The sequence below is a fragment of the Manduca sexta genome, chromosome 10, assembly GCF_014839805.1.
Source record: "Manduca sexta isolate Smith_Timp_Sample1 chromosome 10, JHU_Msex_v1.0, whole genome shotgun sequence".
Classification (NCBI taxonomy): Eukaryota; Metazoa; Arthropoda; class Insecta; order Lepidoptera; family Sphingidae; genus Manduca; species Manduca sexta.
In genome coordinates, this window is record NC_051124.1 from 9463507 (window position 1) to 9491378 (window position 27872).

Consider the following 27872-nt stretch of genomic DNA (forward strand, 5'->3'; position numbering starts at 1 on the left):
CAGGTACATTGGGGTCATTTTGCCTTGCAAAAATTTTTGATGCAATTTTTCATACATACATACATAACATCACGCATTTTATCCTCGAAGGGGTATGCAGAGGCGCAACTAGGGCACCCACTTTTCGCCAAGTATGTTCCGTCCCGTGATGTGATAGGGGGCGAGCCTATCGCCATATCGGGCACAAATTCCAGACTCCGGGCTGATACTGAGCAGAAAAACCCAAATATCACTTTGCCCGACCCGGGATTCGAACCCAGGACCTCAAAGCGCTATTGTACCGGACGTGCAATACAACTACGCCATCGAGGCAATATGATATTTTTCATATCGTTTAAAATTAGAAAAGACAATAATTTGTGATTTCCCATTTATTTATCTTTCTGTATTTCATATCTACCTCTTTAGAAATAAACATCATTGTTCCCTCTCATATCTAATGCAAGCGTTGTGCAAACATCTTTTGTGCAAACAAAACCTTTTTAAAAATGTTACCTCGTGTAAAGTTGAATTGTCTGCCTCGCGGGTCACTTTATTAAAATTTCATATTTCTGAATGGGGGTACAGTCGAGTACAAAAGCTAAACTTTCAAATTTGTTATCACCTGTACTTTTGTATATCAATGTTATTTTCTTCAGTAAGATGAACTTCAAAGTGTTTATTTGTGCTGAAGTTGAAAATTATTCAATTTAATTTAAAGTAAATAGTGTTTTGAAGGTTAAATTTGTTCAAAAATGTTTACCCTACTGAACCTGTTTCATGATCTAAAATAAAACACATTTGAGACGTCAATTTAATTTTAATGAATCCTGTGACATCGCATGGTTTGACACAAATTACATAAACAGAAACCATTCCAGTCAAATATACAAACATTGGATCAAAAGTTAAAAAAAAAGATAGCTGCTCTTTAAATATAATAATTATTATCTAATTTAAAGGTACATTACATAAACCTTATAATTAAACATAGCTTTATTTTAATACAAAAAGCTGATTGATAATGTATTTACATATAATTTTTATTTTACAATTTAACCTACAATATACGTTAGTGATTAGTTCTCGCAGTTGAAAATAATTAATAATCATGGATATTTCTGCCTTTAAAATTTCGTCATATTAAATTTTAAAGGCCGAAATATCCATGATTATTAATTATTTTTACGTTTTTCTTCAACTGCGAGAACTAATCACTAACTAGACGTGAATTTAAATTCTTTACTTGCCAATACTTGTTTAGTTACCCAGATTAAAGCCGAAACAAAATGTATGAAAATGGACCTTGAGCTACCACCTTAAATATAAAATTCTATATTTCTATAATCGTCTTTAATTAGGAATCAAAGTAGTAACTAAAAGTATTTTTATACATTTAAAAATAGAATGTTTTAATTCTAGAAAAATAATATATTTTTTTATATAAGATGTTTTTTGAAAAAAGTATTTTTTAAAACTTATTTATTTTTGAATAATATTTTGTTTACAATATTGATTTTGGTCTTGACAATTAGGTTGACACAGAAATGTTTAGGCGTATTTCATTAGATTCGTCATAACAAATACATACTTTGCGAGTACATTTAGATAACAAAAAATATTTACAAGATGAATAATAATATTTTTTTTTCATATATCTTTTATTTACATTAATATTATTATAATAGCTAATCAGGATTATAGAGAACTATCAGGACTCGGTCAATAACAAAAGAATTTTCAAATTATACATAAAAAATAAGCAAAATATTTTCTCTTTCATAATTTAATTATTTCACAAATAGTCTTCAATAAACATTAGGCCTTTAAGATTAAGTCTTAAAGTCTCTTTTTCCTCAATTTTGAGCAGACCTGATAGTTCCTCTCATCATGTCTTTTACACAGCATCTAAAATCCAATCGCCTATCTGTTGACGCATTTTTCGTCGAGGTCTCCGGTGAGGAAGTCGTTAGTGTCCCTAATGGTCATGATGGTGACACCATCAGTGCTGTTCCGAGATATGATGTTGCTCTTCTTTTTAGTACTTCCGTAGTCGTAGTTGGATATTACCACGCTTTCTGTCGGATTCCTGAAAAAGTTGATAGAACAATTACTGCTGAAGACGTTACATTACTTAAGTCATGTCGTTAATCTTATATAAGAGTTTGTTTGAACGCTCTAATATTATGAATTACTGGACAGACTTTTATTTTTATAAACCAATAATTATAAAGCTGAAGAGTTTGTTTGATGAACGCTTTAGTCTCGGAAACTAGTAAACCAATTTTGAAAATTTTGCACTAATTGGAAGCTACATTACTCCTGAATGTTATGGGTTTCTTTTTATCCAAGAAACACTTTTTCACGCGAACGAAGTCGCAGACGAAAGCTATATTTATTTCAAATGTTTACGGGAATGTTAGACATTAAAATTAAACAATTTTTCGGATTTTATCGCGGTTTTAATATTTTCGTTTTCTCCGGATTTTTCGAAGATTGCAGCCTGCGTGGTCACAGGAGGGACCACGAAGGAGGAGCTATATCATGCTTTCATAAAATTATGTATTAAATCTTTTATACAAATTTTTATCACTTTCTTTATCAAATAAGAAGATTTAATGTGGTTAGATGTATGCCAATGAGCCGCAAAATATTACAATTGGCATTTAGTACACAGCTTAAATCTTGTTTCAAATTGAGCAAAACTCTAAAGCTTAGTTCTTACGTAAGTATTTTGATGATACTGGTGTAATTTTTTTGGGCTTTAGCTCTGATTAGCTCACCTAACTTCGACAGAAATCGTGTAGAAAGCCCAGAATTAATCTTCAGACCAAGCACTTTGTTATCGGTCTAATGTCTCGTGTGGTTGAAACGTTTGATTTTCAACGCCGCTGCGAACGAACTAATCAAGGGAATGATGTACTAAATATTGAGTGAACCGCTTTATTCGTGTTTTTTATCAGGTTTATACGACGTACGAACAGAATACTTAATACAGAATACTTAACAATGCAGTGGTAAGAATGGAGGATAGGGTTTTTGAAATTACATTTTATTGAAAATGGTATATTATTAAATTTATAACGCTTAGAATATTTTACAGCGTTACTCCATTTTCGATTAGGTAGCATTTGGCGTGTCACTTTCTGCCATACGCAATATTCATGCCTTATTAAAGTAATAAATTCAGTCGATGACCATGTAAAAGTGATTCTCATTTATAGAATTTCTAAAGTTCGTAATTGTATAGTTCATATACATTTTGACATTGTGTTACTAAATGAAACCACATCCTCGTCTTTACCTCATCTAGCATAGTGCCAAAAATCTTCCATGAATAAAGAATATTTTCACAAAACATTCGGTCCACATTTCCAGATTTTTTTATCATTTTGTAGTTTACTGCGAATATGGTGTGCGGCTGAATGTATTTCTGAATGAAAGTTTGATGTTGCTGCCGCGACGAATTCTCTTAGGATAGTAATAGTGGTATTAGGGCGCGTAAAATTGAAATTACTTTTTAATGATATTTATTCTGTTGGAAACTAACACTTTTTATTTTACATATACCGTTCGAGTAACTTTTATAAAGTGTTATTTTCAAGAAAATAAGTATGTGGATTTATATAGTAACGCAATGCCAAAATGACCCTGTATATACTCGATGATCAGTTTCAGAATTTTTCAGTGCTATAAATCCAGTAATTTCTTATTCCACATAATCAACAACAATTTGCCTTTATATCATGTATTTATATAAACCCCATAGACATAATAATAATAAAATAATATCAGCCCTGTATTATATACTCTCATACTGTTGGGCATGGCCGTCCTCTGTTACTGAGAGGGATTAGGCCTTAATCCACCGCGCTGGCCTAGTGCGGATTGGTAGACTTCACACACCTTCAAAATTGCTATAGAGAATTTCTCAGGTATGCAGGTTTCCTCACGATATTTTCCTTCACCGTTAAAGCAAGAGATAATTCACAAAGAATACACACATAATCATAGAAAAGGCAAAGGTGTGTCCCTTGGGATTTGAACCTGCGGACATACGTCTTGGCAGTCCGTTCCACACCCAACTAGGCTATCGTCGCTTGTTTTTGACATAGTTACTTCAATTTCTCCAATTATTTTTACTGGATTTAATACAGGGCGCTTTGACCTTACCTGTTACAGCGGTGTCGATGGGTGCTTCTGAACGACGTCTCGCAGATGGCAGTCCTGGATAGTCGAGAGCTGCCACCGCCAGGGTGGAGGCTGCCCCTTCGGCAGCACAGGTACCGGTTGAAATGCTGCCTGAAGACGCCACTCACACAATACAGGGCAACGGGGTTGACGCAGGAGTTTAAGAAGCTAAAAGGGGAATAGATGATATAATAAAACTATTATATTCAAATTATTTTTAGGATTTTATCAGGTTTTATTATATTGTAATTTTCTCCCGACGTTTTGAAGACTGCAGCCTTCGTGGTCACAGGGCGGTTGGAAGTGTCGGGCGAAAGTTATAATATTAAAAAGGCGACAAAATCCGTAAATAGTTTTATTTTAATGTCTAACATTCGCGTAAACATAAGAAATCATTAATAAAACTAATTACTAATTAGAGTCTATTTACTGTTTTGCCCGCGCATATTTAGATCAGCCTATGTACTTCATCTGGTTTCAACAGGCCGGCATAATTATGTCGACTGCCGAGAGGACATCTCCCGTCAGTCGACATTCTATTGAACCCCACTCCACTACCATCAGGTGCAGTGGAGTCGCTTTGCCGTTCGCATATTAAAAAAAAACAATCATTTCTCGGAAAAAAATAGCCGGTATCACTTCGAGATAGTAGCTATACTATCTCGAGGCTGCTAAGCCTACATTAGTAAAATAATTTTCTGAGCGAGAGCAATAGTTATAACGTGTATAAACAAACAAGAATTCTAGCTTTTTAATATAGAATCTAAAGATGAAAATTATCGCCTTATGAATAAAAATAAATAAGAAGTATTTACGGTACTCAAAGAAGAATAAGATTCTTAAGTTAATGACAACCAATGAGTGTAGATAAGCAATAAACTTTAGTACGTACAAGATACAGCCAAAATTGTTTGAAAATACTAAATGTTTCAAATAATTAAGGTAGAAAATAAAGTTGATTATGTTAGCAAAGTGATTCTTTGATTGGTAAATTTAAATCTTCCATATCTAAAATATTTAAAGGTATTTTTACACAATTTATGTTTATTAATATAAATTTCGTCAAAGCTTCAAATGTCTGGAGCGTGCTTATAATTAAAATGTTGATCGCATTAATTAGTACAAATGTATACTCTGTAGAACAATAACAATAATAATTCAAATTACACTAATTAATTATGAGACTGCTCCATTCCAAAGGTTGATAAATGTTTCCCACTTGTAATTAACGTCTACATTACGTAAAAACGAAAATCCTCACCCATTTAATGGGACAAATGTAACAAATCACCCACTTAGACCAGCATGAAGTTATAGAGTATAGATGAATCCACCCTAATTACAAGTTTGAGAAAGTCTTTCCAAGATTAGAAAACTTAGATTACTTAAATAAATAACTTGCAAATAATCCACTTTTACATTACAAAATAGAGATCAAAAATATAATTCACAATATTTATGATATCGAAGATTTATTATATTGAACAGAAAAGGTAATTCATCATCCAAACTTGGAAACTAGGAATTTTAATAATACTTAGAATTATGATCATTTGTCAATGACAAGAAAATAACTAACTAGGATTTCTTAATAGAACAATACTATTAGTAATGACATTTTGATTGCTATTGATTTAGAAAATAGATATTTCAAAGAAGGTGTTTTACGTTATTTTCCACAAAGCATTAATAGCCTTACAATCTAGTGCAACACGCAAGGGGATTTTCTTTATATTCATAATTATACCACTGATTAGTGACGCAGCGAACGAACGAAATTCATTTCTATTTTGTATATTCTTAAAGTTTCTTTTTAAATATACTATGAATTTTATCATTCAAGTAATAAATTGAGTTCTTATTTATAAGTAATTGAGTATTATGCCTTTATTGAGATGCATGCAATTCTGCATTTATATGCTAATACAATTCCACCATTCAAAGTCATCCGGTCGTCTATTATGTAGCCTTTATGTCTTCCGGTAAATTATGGTTGGTTGATTTCCGTTCGTTTAGTCATTAGCGAGGTCATATTCGCTCGACTTTATTTCTCGTTGGAAACTTTTTATCTTGAATACTGGGGCTGAGTTGAATAATGACCTTATATTATTCTGAAATTCTTTTACGTCTCTATGCATTCTATTGTATCGTATTTTATACCACTTATCAATTATATGTGTGTATCCAATTTCAACAGGCCGGCATAATTATGTCGACTGTCGAGGGATTATCATCGTCGTGAGTAGACATTCTATTGGACTCCACTTCACTTACCGTTAAGTGCAGTGTATGGGGTGTACAGTGAGGTCGCTTTACCTAACACATATAAATTCACTATTGCTATATTTTAGTCTGCATAAACACCATTAAATTACGTAACACAATCAAAATAATACTTTAACACTACCTTCAGAAAAGTGATAATTGTAAAACAAAATGGTCCACGCCTGCAATTTCGTAACTCCCAAGAGTTTTTGCGAATTCACTGAATCAGTTCTCAACGACATTTTTATGAATATAAATTGTTCTGGGTCCGACGATATTTCATGTATCGGCTCTGATTGGCTAGCAGGGTCTTTTGTATCTTTAGATCCTTACCTGAAAGGGTCTGGTAGAAGATTAACCTTCATTGAAGTCATTTACTTACTCGACCAGGCTCAGGTGTGGCAAATTGTTACGACACATCGATATTGCAGATTTATTTCTAACATATAAAATATTTCTTAGATCAAAAAGGTTATTTTTTTTGTTTATATTTATGTCTTGCGCTATTAGAGATAAAGTTCAAAACATTTTGTGAATATATATTATAAATACATAGTAATTTATAATGTTTTTAGGTATGTTTACGCGAATGTAAGACATTGGAATAACACTATTTTCGGATTTAACGCGATTATTTATATTATAATTTTCTGCCGGCGTTTTAATTGTTACAGAAAACCCGCAATAAAATCCGATCAATAGTTTTATTTCAACATAGTAATACAGTTACATTATACAAGTCGCCATTAAATCAAATTAATCTAGCATAACAACTAATACGTAAATAAAACCAGACTGAATGCCGACATAAACTAAAATAGTTTTTACATAAACATATTATTTTTGATTTTACCTGTTATGTTTGTTGCATTGTAATGTTCTGGTATTTAAACTAAATATTATATGTAAAACATTTATTTATTTTATAGTAACTCCAAGCCTTTATAATAAAGTTCTATCCATTGCCGATATAATCATAATTAGCCCCTTTATAAACACGATTCTACGACAGAGGTGACGCAGAAAACAGCAAAAAACCTTGTCCATACGATGTCCCTAAAAGGGTCAGTAAATATTGGTAAAAGAGCAAGGGTCCGTCCCTCAGGATGGTTATAAGCCTGCGTTTTAGTACATTTTCTGGTATTGTACCTATATAGCCTATATCACTATTTTCAGACGATATTTTCCCGATATGAGACATTTTCTGAAGGTATCTTACTGAGAAATTCGCAAAAGGCCCTCTATCTATTTCACTTACTTCGCAATGTGAAGAAAGGTCTTGTTCAAATGAGCTTGGTTATTATTTCAGACGTAGACGCGAAATAAGCAGAACATAAAATAATTTTGTGTCGAAGTAAACTTCGTAGAAAACAGTAAAGAAAGATTTTAATAATTAGAAGGCATTTAGAGCTATCAAAATTCAACCGTGTAATATAGATTACCAAATAAGCAAAATCTAAAATGATCGAAAAATAAATGAAAATCAAAGGAATAAGGAGTTAACAATTCAATTCGTCGGTATAATTGAATTATTCAAAAGGAATCGAAGCATGAAATCCGTAAAATCAATTTGGCGCTGGCGAAATCTTTTAAAAGTACACCGGTCTTTCTTTTACTTTTCTTCCATTATTTTATAAATCAGTTTTAATGACATCACACCGTACCTTAAACAGAAGCCGATTATTCTGAGGGCGTTAGTCCAATCATTGTAGTCAGCTTGCGCGGTCGGCGACAAATGAAACCATATTTCAAATGCATGGTACGGCAAGAAGCAAATGAAGAAAACTGTAAAGAAATAATAAATGTCAAATTCATATTTTATTGCAATTGAGTTTATGTATTATTAGTAGTATTTTATAATCTGTGGCAGTCTCATTGACTATGAAACGTAACATAGCTACTGGTGGTAGGTCTCTCATATGTGAGAGTCCGCCTGGGTAGGTATAACCGCAATGTCTATATTTGCCGCGAAGTAGCAGTCTGTAGTCACTGTTGTGTTCCGGTTTGAATGACATTGCAGCCAGTGTAACTACTGGGCATAATAAAACTTAACATCTCATGTCTCAGGATGGCGAGCGCAGTGGAATACCAACCAATAATTTGTAATTGAAGGTGTTGGATTATGTATCTACTGTTTATGAGCGGTCGTATCGGCGATCGTACCATCAGGCGAAGGGCAAGTCTTGTCATTTAAAGCAATAAAAAGTAGACTCATTCACGATTTAATAAAATAGAATTTTGAATGTTGAATATCTGAAGATTGTGAATTGATTTAAAACTTCACAGCAATTCCGAACTTATTTTAATGAAAGTAAATTTAAAATTATTACGTTTGTATTCGAAAACATCTTTTAATTGCTCATTTTGTTAATCGTTGATCTTGTCAAATAAAAAATTTACTTAATAAACGATTCAAACTTCAATAAAATTGCTTTAAGTAAATCTATAATTGAATATCATAAATTAATCAGAAATTTAAATAAAGAGTAAAGTGCTAATCCCTTAAAATTGGACATCATATTAAAATTACGAATATATTCCTCAACCCAAATGGAAATAATGGAAATGTTTGGAAACAACAAGACAAATAAATAAAATAGTATGTGCCCGCATATTATCAATATCTTATACATTTTATGTGATGTCGCATTGCGCTTAGACCAGTAGAATAAAGGCTTCTAACCTCAATATGAAATTACATCTTTTCCAACATGTTTGTTAAGAATATTTAATAAGATGCGCAATTGGTTCTCCTAGGTAAACGCCCACTGTCTATAAACTCATCATAAAACAACACCGTGAACAGATCCGAGATAAAAAGTAACCTATAATAATCTAGGAGTTACAATCTAGTATAATAATAATATCAGCCCTATATTATATACTGTCCTACTGCTGGGCACGGGCCTCGTCTACCACTGAGAGGGATAAGGTCTTAGTCCACCACGGTGGCCTAGTGCGGATTGGTAGACTTCACATACTCTCAAAATTTCTGTAGAGAATTTCCCAGATATGCAGGTTTTCTCACGATGTTTCCTTCACCAAGCAAGCGATAATCCACAAAGAATATACACATTCGTATCGGCAATCCGTTTCACTCCCAGCTAGCCTATAACTGGCTTCTATAGCCGAGTCTTTCTATAGTATGTAGCTATAATACAGCCACATAGATAGAACAATCAGTGTTCTAATTAGACAATGGTCAGAGCATTGCTTGCGGTTTGTTTCAATAGACCAGTAAGTGGTATTGACAGACGGAATCGTTCTATTTATTGCCATCTACATTGGCTGACCTTTTAAAGGCGAGTCGGGCAGTTCATTGTTTTTTATACGTATTAAGATGGGAAGGGTTGGTTTTTGTAAGCTTTCTATAATGAGCATTAAAGCGAGATATTGAGTTCGTCTTCAGATCGGACAATTTAATTTGTATATAGTGATTAAAGATAGATTAGTCCTCTAACAATTCAAGACATAACCTAATAAATGTACCAAATCACGCATCTCACGGATACATGAATATATCCATAATATATAAAATATATTTTTAGATTGTTATTATTTTTCCATGCGAGTTTCTTGGACATGCTCTCCACAAACTGGTAAAATAAAAATCTAGTTCGAGAAACAAACCTTACAAATTCTGAACACAAGATTAAACCTCCTTTCCATATGATAATTCAGTGAGTGTTTAAAGATTAGGTAATCCGTAACAAACAGAGGGAAACTGGAAACAACTTCAAATTCCACCTCGGTTGACGTATGTTAATTCGAGAATTTGCGAGACTCGTAATTAAGATCAAACGTCTCAAATTAATGTTATAATTTGGTCTCATTTAGAAAGTTAATGGCAATTTTGATGTGTTTTGACTTTGAAATGTAATGTAGAATTGTTGTCAACAGATTAATATCCGTCTAAAGTAGGACAAACTGCACTGGATTAGCGAGTTGAAATCAAACCTCTTAGTAGTAGAGGAGCTCCTTCCCAACAATGGGATAGTACATACATCTAATAATAATAATATCAGCCCTGTATACTTGCCCATTGCTGAGCACGGGCCTCCTTTACTACTGAGAGGGATTAGGCCTTAGTCCACCACGCTGGCCTAGTGCGGATTGGTAGACTTCACACACCTTCGAAATTCCTACAGAGAACTTCTCAGAAGTGCAGGTTTCCTCACGATGTTTTCCTTCACCGTTAAAGCGAACGATAAATTCATAAAGAATACACACATGATTTTAGAAAAGTCAGAGGTGAGTGCCCTGGGATTTGAACCTGCGGACATTCGTCTCGGCAGTCCGTTCTACACCCAACTAGAATATCGCCGCTTTTTTGTATATAAATCTGGGCTGATATAATTTTAATGAATTTCTGTGTTATTGTATAACAATGAAGAGAAATAAAATGTCTGTATATTTCAAGGCGGTTCAGGAAAACACAATATGATTGTTTGTCGTCTACAATTTACATAAAATAAATAAAAACCTTTTGTATTGTCAAGTAAAAAGCATGATAGATCGATGGTCGCTTTCAATAGTTCATTTTGTAGTATTGTTTCTGTTTTTTCTATCTTAATGTGAGTTCAGTTAAATTTTGCTGATTAATAATGTTTTTTTTTTTATATTGACACGACAATGTGATTCTACTGCACCTGATGGTAAGCGGAATGGGAAGATAAACTGGCATTTAGATAGAATGTTGGCTGACGAGACATGATTATCCCCCGTCAGTCGACACTCTATGTGGACATGTTTTTTTTTACTGTGGTCATATTTGAAACCAAATATACACAGGCTGATCCCGGAACGACCATTGGAGGGTTTAAGACTGTGTACGGTGGTTGGTATCCACCACTACCACTACTTCAATACTACTAACATTTACGAACATCTAATTGTATTCGAGAGGGTTCCGATGTATAAATCTTTTCATTATATTCGTATTTGATTGAAATGGAGATTAAAAATGGCTTGAATTAGAAATTCAAACACGCCTGACTGCATTAGGATGATGTCAAAAATATATGCCAAAATATATTTTTATAAAATATTTATTTGCGCTGGCGACTAATGGATTCACAGGATTAAATTCTGATTAAATTACTTTAACTCTACTGCAAAAAGATTTGCATGAAATTATTATAACAAAACTGTTAAATATTCAAAACAGTCTCTTAAAAATTTGAATACCTAAATTTTTCTTTGAACTGTTAATTTATTGTTACAAAAAGGTTATTTGAAGACAGTCCAAATTTTGCAGAGTAAACACTATTTCAAGTTCATAAATGGCTGGTTTTATTAATGGTTAGAAAACCTTTACCCTTCAATAAATCTAATAAAAACCTGCCTGTATGATAGGAAAGTACTTTTTTTTATTGCTTTGAATGATGAAACGAGCTTGCTGTTCGCCTGATGGTAAGCGATACGACCGCCCATAAACAGTAGAAACACCATCCAACACCTAGAATTACAAAGTATTGTTTGGCATTCCAATGCGCACGCCATCCTGAGACATGAGATGTTAAGTCTTATTATGTCTAGTAGTTGAATTGGCTACAATTTTTCAGAAGTGCAATTTTTTATTTGTTATGTATTTTATGTAGCACGAAGAATATAATTAAAAAAATAATCCTAAGACAAAAATATCATGTGAATAAATTTTATCTGATAATTGATAAATCAGCCATAAAACAAATTATCAATAATGTTACAACGCTTAACTCATGTCATGATTATGGCTGCTTATTAATACTTGATGAATGGATTTACAAGGCCGTGGGTAATCCATCTTGGACTTAACTAAGGACAAAGACAACGGCAATATTAACCTTCACCGCGTACATTTTAACTTCTATACAAAAGTTTGCACTTAATCCTTTTAGTTTTCGTAAAACATATGTAATTATTATGTAGGTGTTTCTACAATATTAGAATGACCTCGTTATCATTCTTTTTTCTGTGCCTTCTCCCACACTTACCTACAGTAATATAAAGTTGGCAAACTTACTTTACATTTTTGTTTGATACTTTATACTAAGTCGTGGTCTCATATAGTCTGTCTGGATAGATATCTACACCAAAGTTTTATCTCCACATTTATTTGTACAAAATAAAATTAGCAACCCTGTAGTCTCTCTACAGGATGTAGACAGTTTTGTCCGCAGCATGAATGCCCCGACTTGACAATGAATTATTTTCTCACAGAAAGCATCTACAGAAACATATTAACATCAATTTGAAATATCATCCTTTCTATTGGGGGCTCAACAAGCTGACTTCTTTATATATTTATTGATTTACAATGTCAATACATGTTTCACAACCAAGAAAATTTTATGTTCGACAGTTTTTCACTAATTAGGTGATGGAGGGGGCGAGTTACCGTTATTTGGTACGTAGCCCGCTTCCCAACAAGGTGAGTTCACTGTACCTGGTGTTAAGTGAAGCCCAAGGAAATTTTCAAGTGGTAAAAGGTGAAAGTATCCCTTGACAGTTGGGACAATTAAGCTTGCTAATTGCTACTTCACGCTTTACTTGAAGGGAATTCATGTTATCACCTTTAAACTTCGCTATGGAAGGAAGTGTACAGTTATTATTTCTAACTCCTCAATATTTTTTTTTTTATTTGATTAATTTCGTTGCATGAACTATGTAGTAACCAAAATTGAGGAGGGTATGCTGAGGTGGTTTGGGCATTTGAAGAAGATGGATGATAGGAGACTGACAAAGAGGATATGTAACGCGAATGTGGATGGAAGAGCCGGTAGGGGTCGATCGCACTGAACCTTTGAATATCAAATATCTGACATTCTTAGTAAAAGCCAGGTCAAAAGTACCCTGAACCGGTGGGAATGCATGAAAAGATTTATGAAGGTGGAGGAAGCTAGAGAAGTATACTAGAATCGTGCAAAGTAGAAATCTGTAGTCTCTGGCACTGGGTCTACCCTTATGGGATAGATGCTTGATATAATGTACATATAAAGACGGATTAGTATTCCCTAAGACTCGCCGAGCTTCACCGCTCGGTGTCATAAAATACGTGCCACTGCTACTCTTAAATTACAAGAGTTCTAGTGATAGGTGAGAGTGGGAGAGTATCATCCCTTAAGAATTTGAAATATATAAACTCACCTATAACGAAGACCAGTACCATACACGCGACAGATTTACGAGCCTTCGCCTGCGCCTCTCCTTGCCCTCCATGTAAAGCCCCCGGCATCTCTCTAGTGCTAGCCAGCAGTCTCTGGGCCATCAGCGAATAGAAAATAGCTATCACCAACAGCGGTAGACCGTAGTATATTACCGCTTTTGCTACTGTCATCCACCTGAAATAATGTGCGGCATTAATAGACTAGAAAAAAGTCAGGGTATTAGTAAGTCCTTTGCAATTCTACGATTTTACGGCTAATATGGTATTAGTAAAATTAGTTTATTCACAATTTTAGCTGATGCTTTTACCTTTCCTTAAATTATGAATTGTATTATAGTAACCCTTATTTTACTTTAGATGATACTAATTAATTTTTTATTTCATGACGACGGTTGTATGAGTAATTTTTAATTTCCTTGATTCGGATATTATGATGTTCAAAAGCATTGATAATAGTTTATTTTATTACGTTACTGATATTTGATCAACGTGCGTATTAGTCTACTTGAATTGAAAAGAAACACAAGGATTTTTCATCATAATTGCAATAAACAGGATTTGTGTCTACTTTTTTTCACAGTGTTTTACATCTATGATGTAAAACATAGATGTATATATGTATACAAAACATTCATATTTATGGACCAGCATTCCTCCAATTACCTCTTCGCGAATTTCTTTTGAAGTATAGCATACGTTTGTATATTACTTAGTGATCAGTCATACCAACACTAACAACGATCAATCAGAAGTTAAAGAAATAACAAAGGCAATTTGTAAGTTATACACTACTTTATAAAGTTGCGGCATAATTCACTAGACTAGAAGTATGGAGGAACTTTAATCACAAAGAAAAAAAATCTTTGGTTTTATTCGAAAATTTTTCAAATTTTATTTTGTATGAATTTTTATATTCATTGAGAAATTTTCTTTGATAAAACATACACTAATATTAATTTACATACATAATTTATATACATGATGGATTTTTTTCCTAAAACATCCACCATGATGATACAAAAAAATTCTATAGTATTTAGAGAGCAAAATTAAAAAAAAAAAAACAAAAATCAGCGAAGTCAGCCTTTTTCTATAATGCGAAATTTTCTTCATGTTATTTTTCTTTTTTCCTATTTAGCATAGTAGTTTTTTTATATATCATTGACTGTATTCACATGTTTCCAGAAAACGGTGAATTAAAGTACACCCTGTATAAAGGTAGCATATATAACTGCAACGGTAAAGCAATTGCCAGTGTATTGATACTATCAATAGTTGATTTGCTTTTTTCTATTTTTTTATCGACTCGTCAAGAGCTATTTAATTGCCTACGTCATTAATACCTAAATGAATTTACTTTCAATCTACATTGGGTTCATTGCGTATCGAAATATTGAATACAGTGGATTCTATAATATATATACCTTAAATATAAAATACTACTACATATTGACTTCAATTATTGTTTTTTTTTGTATCTAATCCTTTTGAAGTTTATATTAATAAAATGTTGTATATTTGTAAAATGTAGGTAGATATTGTAACTTTGACTTTGTGGATGAACAACACCTCAGTCCTCCCCGTGACCACGAAGGCTGCAAAGTCTTCGAAACAACGGGAGAAAACTAGAATATTAAAACCGCGATAAAATCCGAAAAATAGTTTAATTTTAATGTAACATTCGCGTAAACATAAAAATCATTATGCGATTTGAAATTTTAAATTAAGATACTTTTGTCGCCAACTGTAATGAAAAATTTGTTCATAAAATAATTCTACCAGTACAGCTAATTTAACAAGAGAAACAAATTGATTGAGCTCTTATATTTCAATGTTTTTAATTTATATAATTGCCAGCACAATACTCGACACAATAAACTAACCAATTAAACTAAATAAACACAAACATTTACAGGCGATCATTAATCGTTCGTAAGTTTACAAGCCGCGTGCAATTGCTACAATAGTTTTATCAGGGGTTCTGCTTCGATGGAATTACGATTCTATTCTACTTGCGTTAGGTAGATTTTCGTACTTAGGATAGTATTTCCATTCAGGTGGATAGGGAGTGCAGTACACCACAGTCATGTTGTTTGGCAACGGATGGGAGACAGTGCTTGAGAACACGGCGGCAGGAGTGGCGAAAATCAGGGCTGCCCCCCATATTAGAGTGGCGCAAACTAACGGCAACTTACGCAGCTGAAACAAATAATGCTGTTAATTCATTGATTTTTATTATTATAATGCTGCTAATTTAAAAACTCCTAGGATTAAAAACCTTAATCCAACATATTTAAAAATCAAACTTTACAAAAAAAGAATTTTAATTGTCAAAATATATTAGGACTAGCTTTTGCCCGCGGCTCCGCCCGCGTTATAAAGTTTTTCTGGCTAAAGTTTTCCCTTATAAAAGTAGTAGTTTCCCGGGAGCCTATGTTCTTCCCAGGGTCTCAAACTGTCTCCATACCAAATTTCATCTTAATACGTTGGGTAGTTTTTGAGTTTAAGACGTTCAGGCAGACAGATGCAGCAGGGGACTTTGTTTTATAATATATTTTTCAGAACTTTTAAGAGGAACAATCCCGTTATATATCATTGTTGCATAACTTTAACCGTTTACGCAGCGCACGCAACGGAAGCTCTCAAAACTAATAAATTGTCCCCGTTTTTGCAACATGTTTCATTACTGCTCCGCTCCTATTGGTCATAGCGTGATTATATATAACTTAGAGCACTCCACAAACAAAGGGCTATCCAACGCAAAAATAATTTTTCAGTTTGGACCGGTAGTTCCTGAGATTAGCCATTACTGCTCCGCTCCTATTGGGTATAGCGTGATGATATATAGCCTATAGCACTCCACGAACAAAGGGCTATGAAACGCAAAAAGAATTTTTCAGTTTGGACTGGTAGTTCCTGAGATTAGCGCGTTCAAAAAAACAAACAAACTCTTCAGCTTTATATAATAGTATAGATATGTATTATAAGAAACGTCCTTAAAACTATTACGATGCTCAAATATTATTTCAAGGTGTTAACCCTCTCATATGTTACAGGTTTGGTATGATTCAATATGATTTATATCAAAAATAAAAAGTAACTATTAAATATACAGGGACATTTTTACATCACGTTACTAAATGAAACTACATACTTTTCTACTAGGAAATAACACTTAGCAAGAAGTTACTTGAGCCGTAGATGTAAAATATAAAAGTGTAAGTTTCGAACAAAGTAAATATTAATAAAAAGTAATTTTAACTTTATGCGCCCTAAAGACACTACTGCTACTCTAAGAGAATTCGTTGCAGCGGCAACATCATACTTTCAGTGAGAAATACACCTACGCACACGCCATATTCGTATTAAACTACAAAATGATCAAAAAATCAGAACACTAAAACCAGGATTTTTCGTGAAAATATTAGTTATTATTGGATGATTTTTGGCACAATGTTAGCAAAGGTGAAGACGAGTATGTGGTTTCATTTAGTAACGCAATGACAAAATGACTATATTTGCTGGCGAAAAGTGGTTGCCCTGGTTGTGCCTTTGCATACCCCTTCGGGGATAAATGCGTGATAACGTGTGTATGTGTATGTAAAGTAACTATATAATTGTCGTTTATTATACAAAAAGATATGAATTTTGTACACTATTGCTAGTGACATAAGTGTCATAACGAAAAATAATGTATAACAGCATAATATAACCCTTCAGCAAACTTTACGAGATAATTGTTGTGAGTGTATTTAATAATCCCTGAGGAACTCGTAGAGTAGTTTAAAATTACAGCGAATATATTAAATACATTTGTAACTACTTTTGGAATAAAACTTTAAATAAATGGGTTCTTGTAAATAATATTCCCAGATGAGTATTATAGCTTATTTAATACTTGTGTCTGGATAATTTATTACAAAGCATTATGGACTTAAAGAAAAAAACAATTACGTAAAACGTATTCAAGATCTAAATATTAAAATGGAATCTAATTGTCTTCATACTATGATGCCAATAATTGCCAATCCATACCTCGAAGTGCTAAGCTCAACAAACATCAGGTTACCTATGTTTTATGCTGCTTTCAAATTTGAACTTAAATATCTAATCACAATTTAAGTCAATATTGTTTACAGATTATGTTGATATTTTAGAAATTCTGACTGAAGTGGTGGCTGGATTAATTAACAATAATTAAAAGAAATGCGTGTATGAATGAGCGTTGACATAATCGGCTCACGGCTGAAGTATTTATAATTGATTTCATTGGCACGTCGAATCAAGGTGACTGAGAAAGGAAAGAGAATTTCTAGTTTAAATCTTAGCGTATTATAAAATATTATGTGACAGTTCGAAAATTAATAAACCATTATCTCAAACAAAACTGTCTGAAGCTCAAACATATTTTCCCTTCCTAATCCCTATTTCTTTCCTTCATAGTGCAGTTCGATCTAAACAATAACAATCAGCATCCAGAACTCAACATAAATCTAAACTCAATTAATCTCAAATCTAAATCTACCTCACAACTTTGCTGGTTGTTCCCAAACAAAATAACATTGACTTACCAAATCAATAACTCACGTGTTAACAAAACAAACCAAAACCGATCCATCACAAACGCCAGTCATTCATTAATCACGTAAACCGCTTAAACCCTTTAAATGCAATAAATCAATCAGCTCACCTGCAGCTTCCTAAATGGGTTTACGATGGCGCAGTATCGTTCCGCCGAGAGTGCTGTTAGTGTAAATACTGATACTCCGATGCTGACGTCCTTCGCTGCCTCGGATATGCGGCAGATTAGCTCTCCCCACGGCCATGATTCCAATGTGTATATTATTGATACGAATGGCACGCATATTAGGATCACTAGGAGATCTGCCAGTGCGAGGGAGAAGATGTACCTGGAGATTGATTAAGAGATCAGAGATTCTATTAATTTCTTGTTTCGGTTTACCAGTAGATGATGTATAGTAAAACAAGCAAAAAAAAGACGCATACAACATTAGCTAAATTCTGTGGTCTTCAAGTAGACAACCACATCTTACAATTTGGATTCTATAGATTGGGGCTATAATATTTTAATATTACATTTGTTTCAAGTAAAAGTATGGTAAAATGCCATAGAAAATTGAGGATTTCTTTATAAAAATAATACCACTCTATTCTGAATTATCTTCGGTTTCCGAAAAATTGTTATGGAGAATCTATCTTGGACAGAATATTTTTAATTACTTCCAGGTTCGAGACGAAAACACAAATATTTGCTTCGACAATCGGTTCCTAATAACACCTCGGCACGACGTCGAAGACAAACACCGAATAGATTGAATACTATAATATGGTATATTCACTATACACGTACATAAATGTCAACAAATATGTACCCAATTACGTTTATTGTGTTTGGTGTAATTTGTTATTCCATGATTGGAATATCTTACAAAGTAATGATTTGAAAGCCGGAAGATATTTGTTTTCATTATTGTTGTTTGTTTTTGACTAAACTATGAAATCAAGTAGTTTAGAATATCCAATCTATAGTGCTTTATTTATCTATAAATACAAATAGATTCGTAACTTGTCTATAAAATTATGAGCTCCATCGTGGTTTCTCCACTGTTATATAAAAATCTGATGGGAAGGTTGCTGAGACGATTACAGTCGACATGCTATATTTGTAACAACGATTCCTTTTGTTCAAGGCACTACTCACTTAACAATAGGTGACCCATCTGCTCGTTTGTCTATCATAAATAAGCTATCTTTGCCTGCAACTTCTCCTGCGTTAAAGGTCTTTCCGGGACATTTTTTTCCCGAGATAAAAAGCCTATAATGCTCAGGAATAATGTAGTTTCTCATCAGTGAAAGAAAATTCTAAATCGGTGTGGTAGTTCCTGAGATTAAAGCTTTCAAACAAACTTCAGCTTTATAATATTAGTATAGATTATATTCAGCTTTTGTTCAACCTACGGCATTGTACTCATGAAATAGCGTAGTCATCCCTACGTGACGGGTATCTAAAATACTCGTCGATTTTCTCGATCAATTTCATTGTTATGCGGATTATTTTGTTTGCAATTAAAGTTTCAACGAGGGGGGACAGCAGAATAGTATTGTCATTCTGGGGTTCGTTGTTAGTTTCAAGACTGTTTTTAATACTATTTTTTGCATTGCAACTGATTGGTAGGATGTTTGCGTCACTCGTATGATTGTAAAGAGCGCCTTTATTTTATCAGTTTTGTATGGCATTTCAAAATATATGCCATAAAAGTCCTTCGAACTAGAACATGGGATTCGTGACTAGATACCATTACTCTCAGTATAAATCGACTAATTAATAGAAGATATTTGAAATCAGTGACATTACTGGATATTAGAGAATTTGAAATAAAAGGCGATGAGCGACATGCAACATCACACGGTGCTTTGTGATTCAGTGTTTTGGTGGCAGTGAGATACATTTTATATGCCCGGATAACAACCACGTTACACAAGGTGTTGCCACCAGTATAGTGGCCCACGTAAGTGCCTCGGGTTCCGGGATCAGTCTGTGTATATCAGGTTCCAATAGGCCGGCAACAAATGTGTCGACTGCCGAGAAGTAATCATCTCTCGTCAGTAGACATTCTATTGGACCTCTTTACTTACCATCAGGTACAATGGGGTCACTATATCGTACACGTATAAAAAATCTAAGTTGTAGGTAATGCTGGTGTTATTTATGGGAGACAAGACGTTATATTGCCCGACTAGTCATTTACTCGAGTTACTCGTATTTAAATCAACTTTCTTATAGAATCAAAGGCTGCGTTTAGACTGATGGAGCTAAAAACCATATTATATTATATTATATGTTTCTATTGTAGATACTTTATTGTCTATCCCCCTTATTCATAAACGTTTTTTATCTAACGACCGAGTAAAGCTGTGATAACAAGTCTGTTTCTCAGTGCTGACGGCATGGCAGTCTTCGCAGTGCGTAGACATAGGGCCGTTGTGATTGGCTAATATTGAGATACAACAATAATAACCAATCACAACGGCCCTATGTCTATTTCTCAGTGCCGTTGGGCACTGAGAAACAAGCTTGTTATCACAGCTTTACTTCGTCCTTAGATAAAAAACGTTTATGAATAAGGGGGTATGTGTTTACTATGTGAAAGAGCCACATATAAAGATCTGTCATATTGTTGTCAAAGATTAGTCCAAATTATATTTACTGAATTTGATTTTAAATAATTTGAAGTGATTCAATACTCACGTGTTAGGAGCATTCCTCATGCCCCGGTGCCTGACATAAACAATGACGAGAGTCCCATTACCCAGGACTCCTACTATGAAGATGATGGCGAAAAGTACAGGAACCAGGTACGTCTCCAGGCGGTCTTCATAGGGAGTGTACTCTCCGTCGGTGGAGTTATCGATGTACGACAGAGTATCGTTTGGTTCGGAATGCATTCTTGTACTGGAACAAATAAAATATACTTTGTTAATAAAGTTATAGGCTGGTCAAATATCACATCATAGGACGTTATATAATGTGAAAAGTGGATACACTGGTTGTATGCCTATCTCTTCGGTGGTTAAATGTGTGTTGATACTTTAGCGAATCTGTGTTCAACTATATTTAATAATAAAATTTCACCCCCTCTCATAAAATGTCAACTAATGGCAACAGCTGGCGATTTCGTTTAACATACGGTCTATATGAAATGGCCATGATCTCGATTTATTTATCTACATACGCCACATGCTGTTTAATGATAATGTTCTGGTGTTACAAGCCTCATGAACATATTCTGGATCTCGTCAAAATAGCGTTTCATACAATATATCATCTTACTTCTAGGTTTTCTGTTCAATAAGATAGTCTTATTCTACGTATCATTACGTGATGTCCCGTATTCTGTGTGTATGTAGTAGGTATATTTCTATGTTAAGGGCCTAGAGAAACGACCTCGAAAATTCTTTCTACGTTGAATAAATCTATTATTTTGATGGTTCCTAAGTAAACTGTCGTATCTGGAATAATAGCGAAATTCAGTTTTTAGCGTTTCGTTCTCTAGGTACGTACTATTTACTATTAAACCCATTCAATTCAAAAGTTAATAAACGAAAAAACTTCATTAAAATCATTTTCTACCTTTTTTAATGTATTTGGTCGTAAACGGTTCTAGATAACAAATCGATAAAAAGGGAATATTGCTATTTTTTCATACACGATGGTTTACTTAGAGGTCATCGATTTACTTATTAGCTAAAACATTGCTTTAAAACTGAAACATTCATTGTATTAACCTCTAAAAAATTAATCCTACGTTGATGTCAAAACGATAAAACAATCCATTTACTTCCATAAAAATCTTATAATATTCAAATCAGATTAAACTAAAGTTTCGAAGTAGCATATTGAATCCATCAAGTGCTCAAACATTTCCACTGCAGCGGAGATAACAAAAGCAATTTACTTTCTTTCCTGTAAATAATAAATTATCAGAGACTTTAACTTGAAGATGTTTGTTTGGTAAACTAATTTCATCGAGGAATGAGGCACCAACACGTTTCTAGCGATATCATCTATACTTATAATATCTACAATAAATCTCTCTGGGACCGTAGTATAACTTGGTTTTCAATATTTGGATATAGATGGTAATAAATATCCCCAATCAGATCTGAAGTTACCCTACCAGCTCTCTTTCTGTCAACCTTTAGTCCCCAAAACAATGGCTATCACCTCACTTTTTTATATGGGGCATAGTGACCCCACTGTATCTGATGCTAAGTGAAGTGGGGTAGAATAGAGTGTCGATTGACGAGAAATGATCGGAATGCCTCAGACTGGACTGGACTGCCTCGATGGCGTAATTGTACTCAATACGCGATATGATAGCGCTCTGAGATCCTGTGTTCGAATCCCGGGTCGGGCAAAGTGATATTTGGATTCTTCTGCTTAGTATCAGCCCGGAGTCTGGAATTTGTGGACCATATGGCGATAGGCTCTCCCCCTATCATATCATGGGACGGAACATACTTGGCGCAAAAGTGGGTGCCCTGGTTGCGCTTCCGCATACCCCTAGGGGGGATGAATGCGTGATGTATTGGAACCGGATATACACAGGCTGATCCCTGAACGCGACACACTTACGTGGACCACTATGACGGGTTTTAAATCTTGTGTACGGTTGTTGCTGTCCGAGCGGTTACACTGGCTACAATATTCTTCAAACAGGAACAAAACAGTTACTACACCCTGTTGCTTGCCAGCAGAAATACACATTGCGGTGGTACCTACCCAGGCAGACTCTCACATATGAGACACCTACCACCAGTACATATATATGTACAATATGGGTGAGGACACAATTTTTTATTCCTTTATATGATATAATATAGGGATGTATATATTTTTGATAACGTGACTACGATAATAATACTACTACTATGTAAATAAACTGTTATTAAATTATAATCCAATTGACCGAACCATGGAAATAATTATAATAATCAAAGTGTATGATACAATAGTTAACAATTAAAATAACTAAATATCTTAACGCAAGCACAAAGTTAAAGTTGATTCCATTTTAAGAGGAATTAATTAAAATTCAATTATTATAAGTGTTATAATAAATACACTTTAAATTATAGAGAACGCATTCATCTTTAATATATTTGTTAATGCAGTTAATAAAATGTTTCATGTACTTTTATAAAGCATGGTGTTGCATTAGATTTTGTTAACCGTTTACTCAATGATTTCAAAATTTCCACAAAAATTAATTTACAATAATGTTAGTACTTATTCTTGATAGCAAATTGACAACTTTACAATTTTATTTTTCTTAAAACATTTTTCGACTGAGCGCAGTCAAATAACTTTTATGAGTCGACAGTTTCACAGAGTGTGAGTGAATGATTCACCAAATCGGATATTTTTGAGCACGAAAAAATAAGACTAGTAATTTTACAGATACGTTATACGAAAATAATATTAAGACATGTTTTAATTAAACAGGAACAAATATATTATTATGACTACTGTAGAAAAATAGAGTAAAGTGACATATAAAAATATTAACAACCGAAATGCGACTGCACCTGATGGTAGGTGGAGGAACCCGCCCTGTGGAATGGGGGTGTTTGGAGAATTCCACCACGGTATCCCCTGCCTGTCGTAAGAGGCGACTAATAGGGGCCACGAAGGGGGTCGTCGGCGGGCAGCAGGGGGCTGTCCGCCCTAGTGCACATCTTTCGGTTGACCCCCGGGATGGACGGCAGTGTGCTGTTGGCCTTACATTGCCGTAGACGCCGGGGGCGTCCTTCGGTGCGCGGGGGCTTTTGAGCCCCCCCCCCCCCCCCATAGGAGACGGGCCGCAAGGCGGCCCCGCGCAGGGGCGGCTGCGGTCGCAGACTAGACACTCCAACGTCAGAGGAAGCCCGCAGTCGTCCCTAATGCGCCGAAGAGGGCCACCGCGGAGTTTTAGCTGGTAGGCCGTGCATAGGTTAAGTTGTATATAGGGTTAGGGACTCGGTCCGGCGGTCGCCCGAAGGTCACCATCAAATCCGGGCGGCTCAACGCCGGGCCCTAAGGCACGGTTACCCCAGCATAACCGCTCAGTCGCCCCCCACGAAGGCTGGGCGGTAGTAATAAGGCACTTTCTCCGCGAAACCAAAAAAAAAAAAAAAAAAAAAAAGAGGTGGAGGAAGGTCCAATAGAATGTCGACTACGAGGGATGATTAACCCGCATCAGTCGACACAATTATGCCAGCCTGTTGCAACGGGATATACACTGGCTGATCCTGAAACACGAAACACTGACCTGGACCATTATGCCAGATTTTAACACCTTATATGTTGGTCGCTATTCGGGCGGATATAAAATATATCGTACCACGAGAAATATTTTCCTAAGCCACGGTTTACGCTATTGATATCTCACTTTATTTCTTAGCAATATGTAGGAGAAAATCTTCTATTCCAACAGCTGGCAGGTCAACACTTCAACAATTTAGAATTCCAAATCACTCGTAGATAGAAATTCTAAGCGCATCCCGCTACTTTTAGTTTGGACGTTATTGAAAATTTACATTCGAATTGCGAATGCGGGGTTAGTTTAAATTCTACGCAAACCTATCTATGCGCCAAAGCGTCGGCGTGTTTCACGTCCACCACAATACAGGAGTTTTACATTTATATTTCGAATTATTTGAACGTGGAACACTGTTTTTTTTTTAAAGACACAAACTGCCTGTATAGTTTCAAAGAGGTTTAATTATTTTATTCTTCTTTTATAGACGTCAATGGTATAGACGGTTTGATATTTCGCTGGCTCATTATTAAGAGGTCTTATGTTACATTTTTGCACAAATTAAATTATATATCACATGATTATATGTTATTTTTGGAAAAAAAATAATAATTCCCAAAGATAAATAAAGAGGGAATCGTGAATTGTTGTCTTACATAATTTTTACAAATAAAAAAAATTTAAAATTTCAACATGAATAAAAAATAACCTTGTAATAGGAAGCCAGCAATTCGTATGTTTGTGAAAAGTTATACATAAGTACTATCATCATTAAGTCCACTTTTATTGTTATCATACTACCAAATATATTGGAAAATTATGATTTTTATTTAAATTAAAAAAATATTTATGAGAGAAATATTACCATATTGTAACATGTGGTCTATTAAATCGGGATATATAATTTTCCCGTATAATGAAATTATGTTTTAAATAACAATATGTATAATAGAACAATGACAATAGAATACAATTAGCAATTATATTTCCTGTACAAATAGTTTAGTAATGATTTTAAAGCATAAGTACATATTTGTGCGTCACAGGCGATATAAAAGCGGCGATAGCCTAGTTGTGAGTGGAACGGACTGCCGAGACGAATGTCCGCAGGTTCAATACCCAAGGGCATTCACGTCTCACTTTTCTGAAAGTGATGTGCGTATTCTTCGAGAATTATTGCTTGAGTTAAAAAATCTTGAGGACACCTGCATACTTGAAAAATTCTCTATAAGTATTTTGGGAGTATGTGAAGTCTGCCAATCCCCACTTATCCAGCGTGGTGGACTTATAAGAATAAAGTGGAAGCAGCCCGTGCCCAGCAGTATTTATTTAAAAAATTAGTGAAAGTTTACAGCACTTGGCCAAAACACTTACATCTAACAATATAATCTAACTCTAAATTTAACAATATTAAGACAACAATAACACAATAAAATTCAAACAAATAACAAAATAACTAAAACTAGTGGGACAATATACAATTCAGGACTTATATTATTAGGTAAATGTAAAAAAATGATAATGTTTTTAGCTATCACAATGCATTCAAATAAAGAATATTGTTTTTTTTATATTTCCTTTTTTAAATACGACACAAATTTACTATAAAGTGCTTGACATTTCAGCATCGTTATAAAAGAACATTTTATATAGTAATCGAGGCACTGACAGCAAAATAAGAGGGCTCAGCACGAGGATAATGCTGAAGAACTTTATGGTGTCATAACAACGACGCAAAGCCGTGATATTATTGATGGCTTTATTTCTGTAACATGTTACTGTTAGACTTTTATCAGTTGGTAGCTTGACTAGGAAAATAAAACATCTCGCCAATATAAAATGTGGAACGAATTTCTTGCACTAAAATCTCACGATAACCAATGTAGTAAATGCCGCGTCAAATATGTTTTATGTCTATTATTTGAGGTTATCATGTATTACTTATGATAAATTACATTTATTCACATTTTTAAAATCGGGCTAGTTGGTTCACAACGATGGACAATCTGCATACATTTATCTTCAGATATTACCACGTTATACACACGAACAAACTGTTCTTTTTGTTACCAGACTTTAAAAAGTGCCTAGTACATTATTCTTAGTTGTAGTAAATTTAATAACCTAGAAAATTTCATTAGAATTGTATCGTTTATTAGTCTTATAGACTAGATTGTAATTTACTGTTAAGAACCCGATTCTTACAAGGGGAAAAAAATATATTACCACGTATACAATGTTTGGCCAAATTATGTTTGGAATTATATTTATCATTATTGTAATACATGCTTTCTATCAATGGCGAAGGCTCTATATATCCCGATTCCTACCAGCTACCCTTTCGTATTGATATTAAATCTAATTATCATTGAACGATTTGCAAACTTTATGCATATTATTAATACCTATAAGTTGTGTCGGGTTCACGTGTAGCACATTTCACCCTTCGCCACTACTTCCTATATGAAAGAGGTTATTAAAATCAGGCGAATGCTCGTTACAATATGCAATGAAAGTATTAATTTCTTCAGTCAACATGAAATTTACCGTCCGAGCTACAAATAATTAACGTATGCTAAAGATTAACTTAATTTTATTACGAGATTCGGTGTTGCTCGCGGCTTCATCTATGTGCAGGACTTGTATTAAAGTCCCAGTGTGTAGTTTTTCATGACAAAATCAGGTGACATAGCCAAAACGTAGTTCTGGAACGTGGAAGTGAGACTCATAGAAGTACAAGTTGTTTAGAAAGAACTGGTACACCGATTGTGAAAAGCTCCTCTTATTAAATGGCATTGCTTGCATTTGGTGCTACGAGGCAAGTTACTTATTGCTGCCGTACATATGGTGCCAAAGTTGCCTAATTGTCTTACATGGCGACATACGAAATAATCTCACAAATTTTTTTTATACGTGCCGGTAAAGTAGCCCCACTGTACTTGATGGTAAGTGGAGTGGGATCCAGTAGAATATTATTATTACTCGATAGTCGACACAGTTATGCCGCCCTGTTGGAATCGGATATACACAGGCTAATCCCGACCCATGACACCCTTACATGGGTCACTATGGCGGGCTTTAACACCCTGTGTACGTTGGTAGCTATCGGGCAGATTTAAAAGATATCCTACCACCAGCAAAGTTCTACTATACAATACATATAAAAATATATATTACGTGTAGAATAGAGATTATCCTTTTAAAATCGTTAATACCGTGCAAGTAAATGCGGCACGTTCCCTTATAGCTTCCTCACCTTATAGTAGCTAGAGGGAGACAAATGATATCAAAACCAAAAAATATAAGGTGTAACTCGCATGCCAGTCACCTGACTAACTAACTACACGATTCTATTCTTAATATTCAATTCAATATTCAATTTAATTCTTAATATTCAATTTATTCCGAGAATGAACCAATTAAAATAATTCATTAGTAAGCATGTCAAAAAAGCTTTGTTCTGATTAATA

The 27872-nt window shown here is 34.3% G+C and overlaps 1 protein-coding gene across 2 annotated transcripts in view; it reads right to left on the bottom strand.

Moving 5' to 3' along the window:
- Positions 1-1303: 1303 nt before the first annotated feature.
- The window catches only part of LOC115442708 (neuropeptide CCHamide-2 receptor), a 98248-nt gene continuing 71679 nt past the window's right edge, over positions 1304-27872 (bottom strand). Inside the window, exons 2-8 of one of the 2 annotated variants that reach the window (XM_037437151.1) lie at positions 20853-21056; positions 18273-18492; positions 15618-15781; positions 13564-13757; positions 8100-8220; positions 4153-4338; positions 1304-2068 (exon numbers count right to left, since the gene is read on the bottom strand). In XM_037437151.1, the coding sequence (XP_037293048.1) occupies positions 1903-2068; positions 4153-4338; positions 8100-8220; positions 13564-13757; positions 15618-15781; positions 18273-18492; positions 20853-21049 (1248 nt within the window). In that variant the 5' untranslated portion in view covers positions 21050-21056 and the 3' untranslated portion in view covers positions 1304-1902. The remainder of the gene's footprint in view (positions 2069-4152; positions 4339-8099; positions 8221-13563; positions 13758-15617; positions 15782-18272; positions 18493-20852; positions 21057-27872) is intronic. The other variant, XM_037437152.1, reaches the window with a different exon arrangement.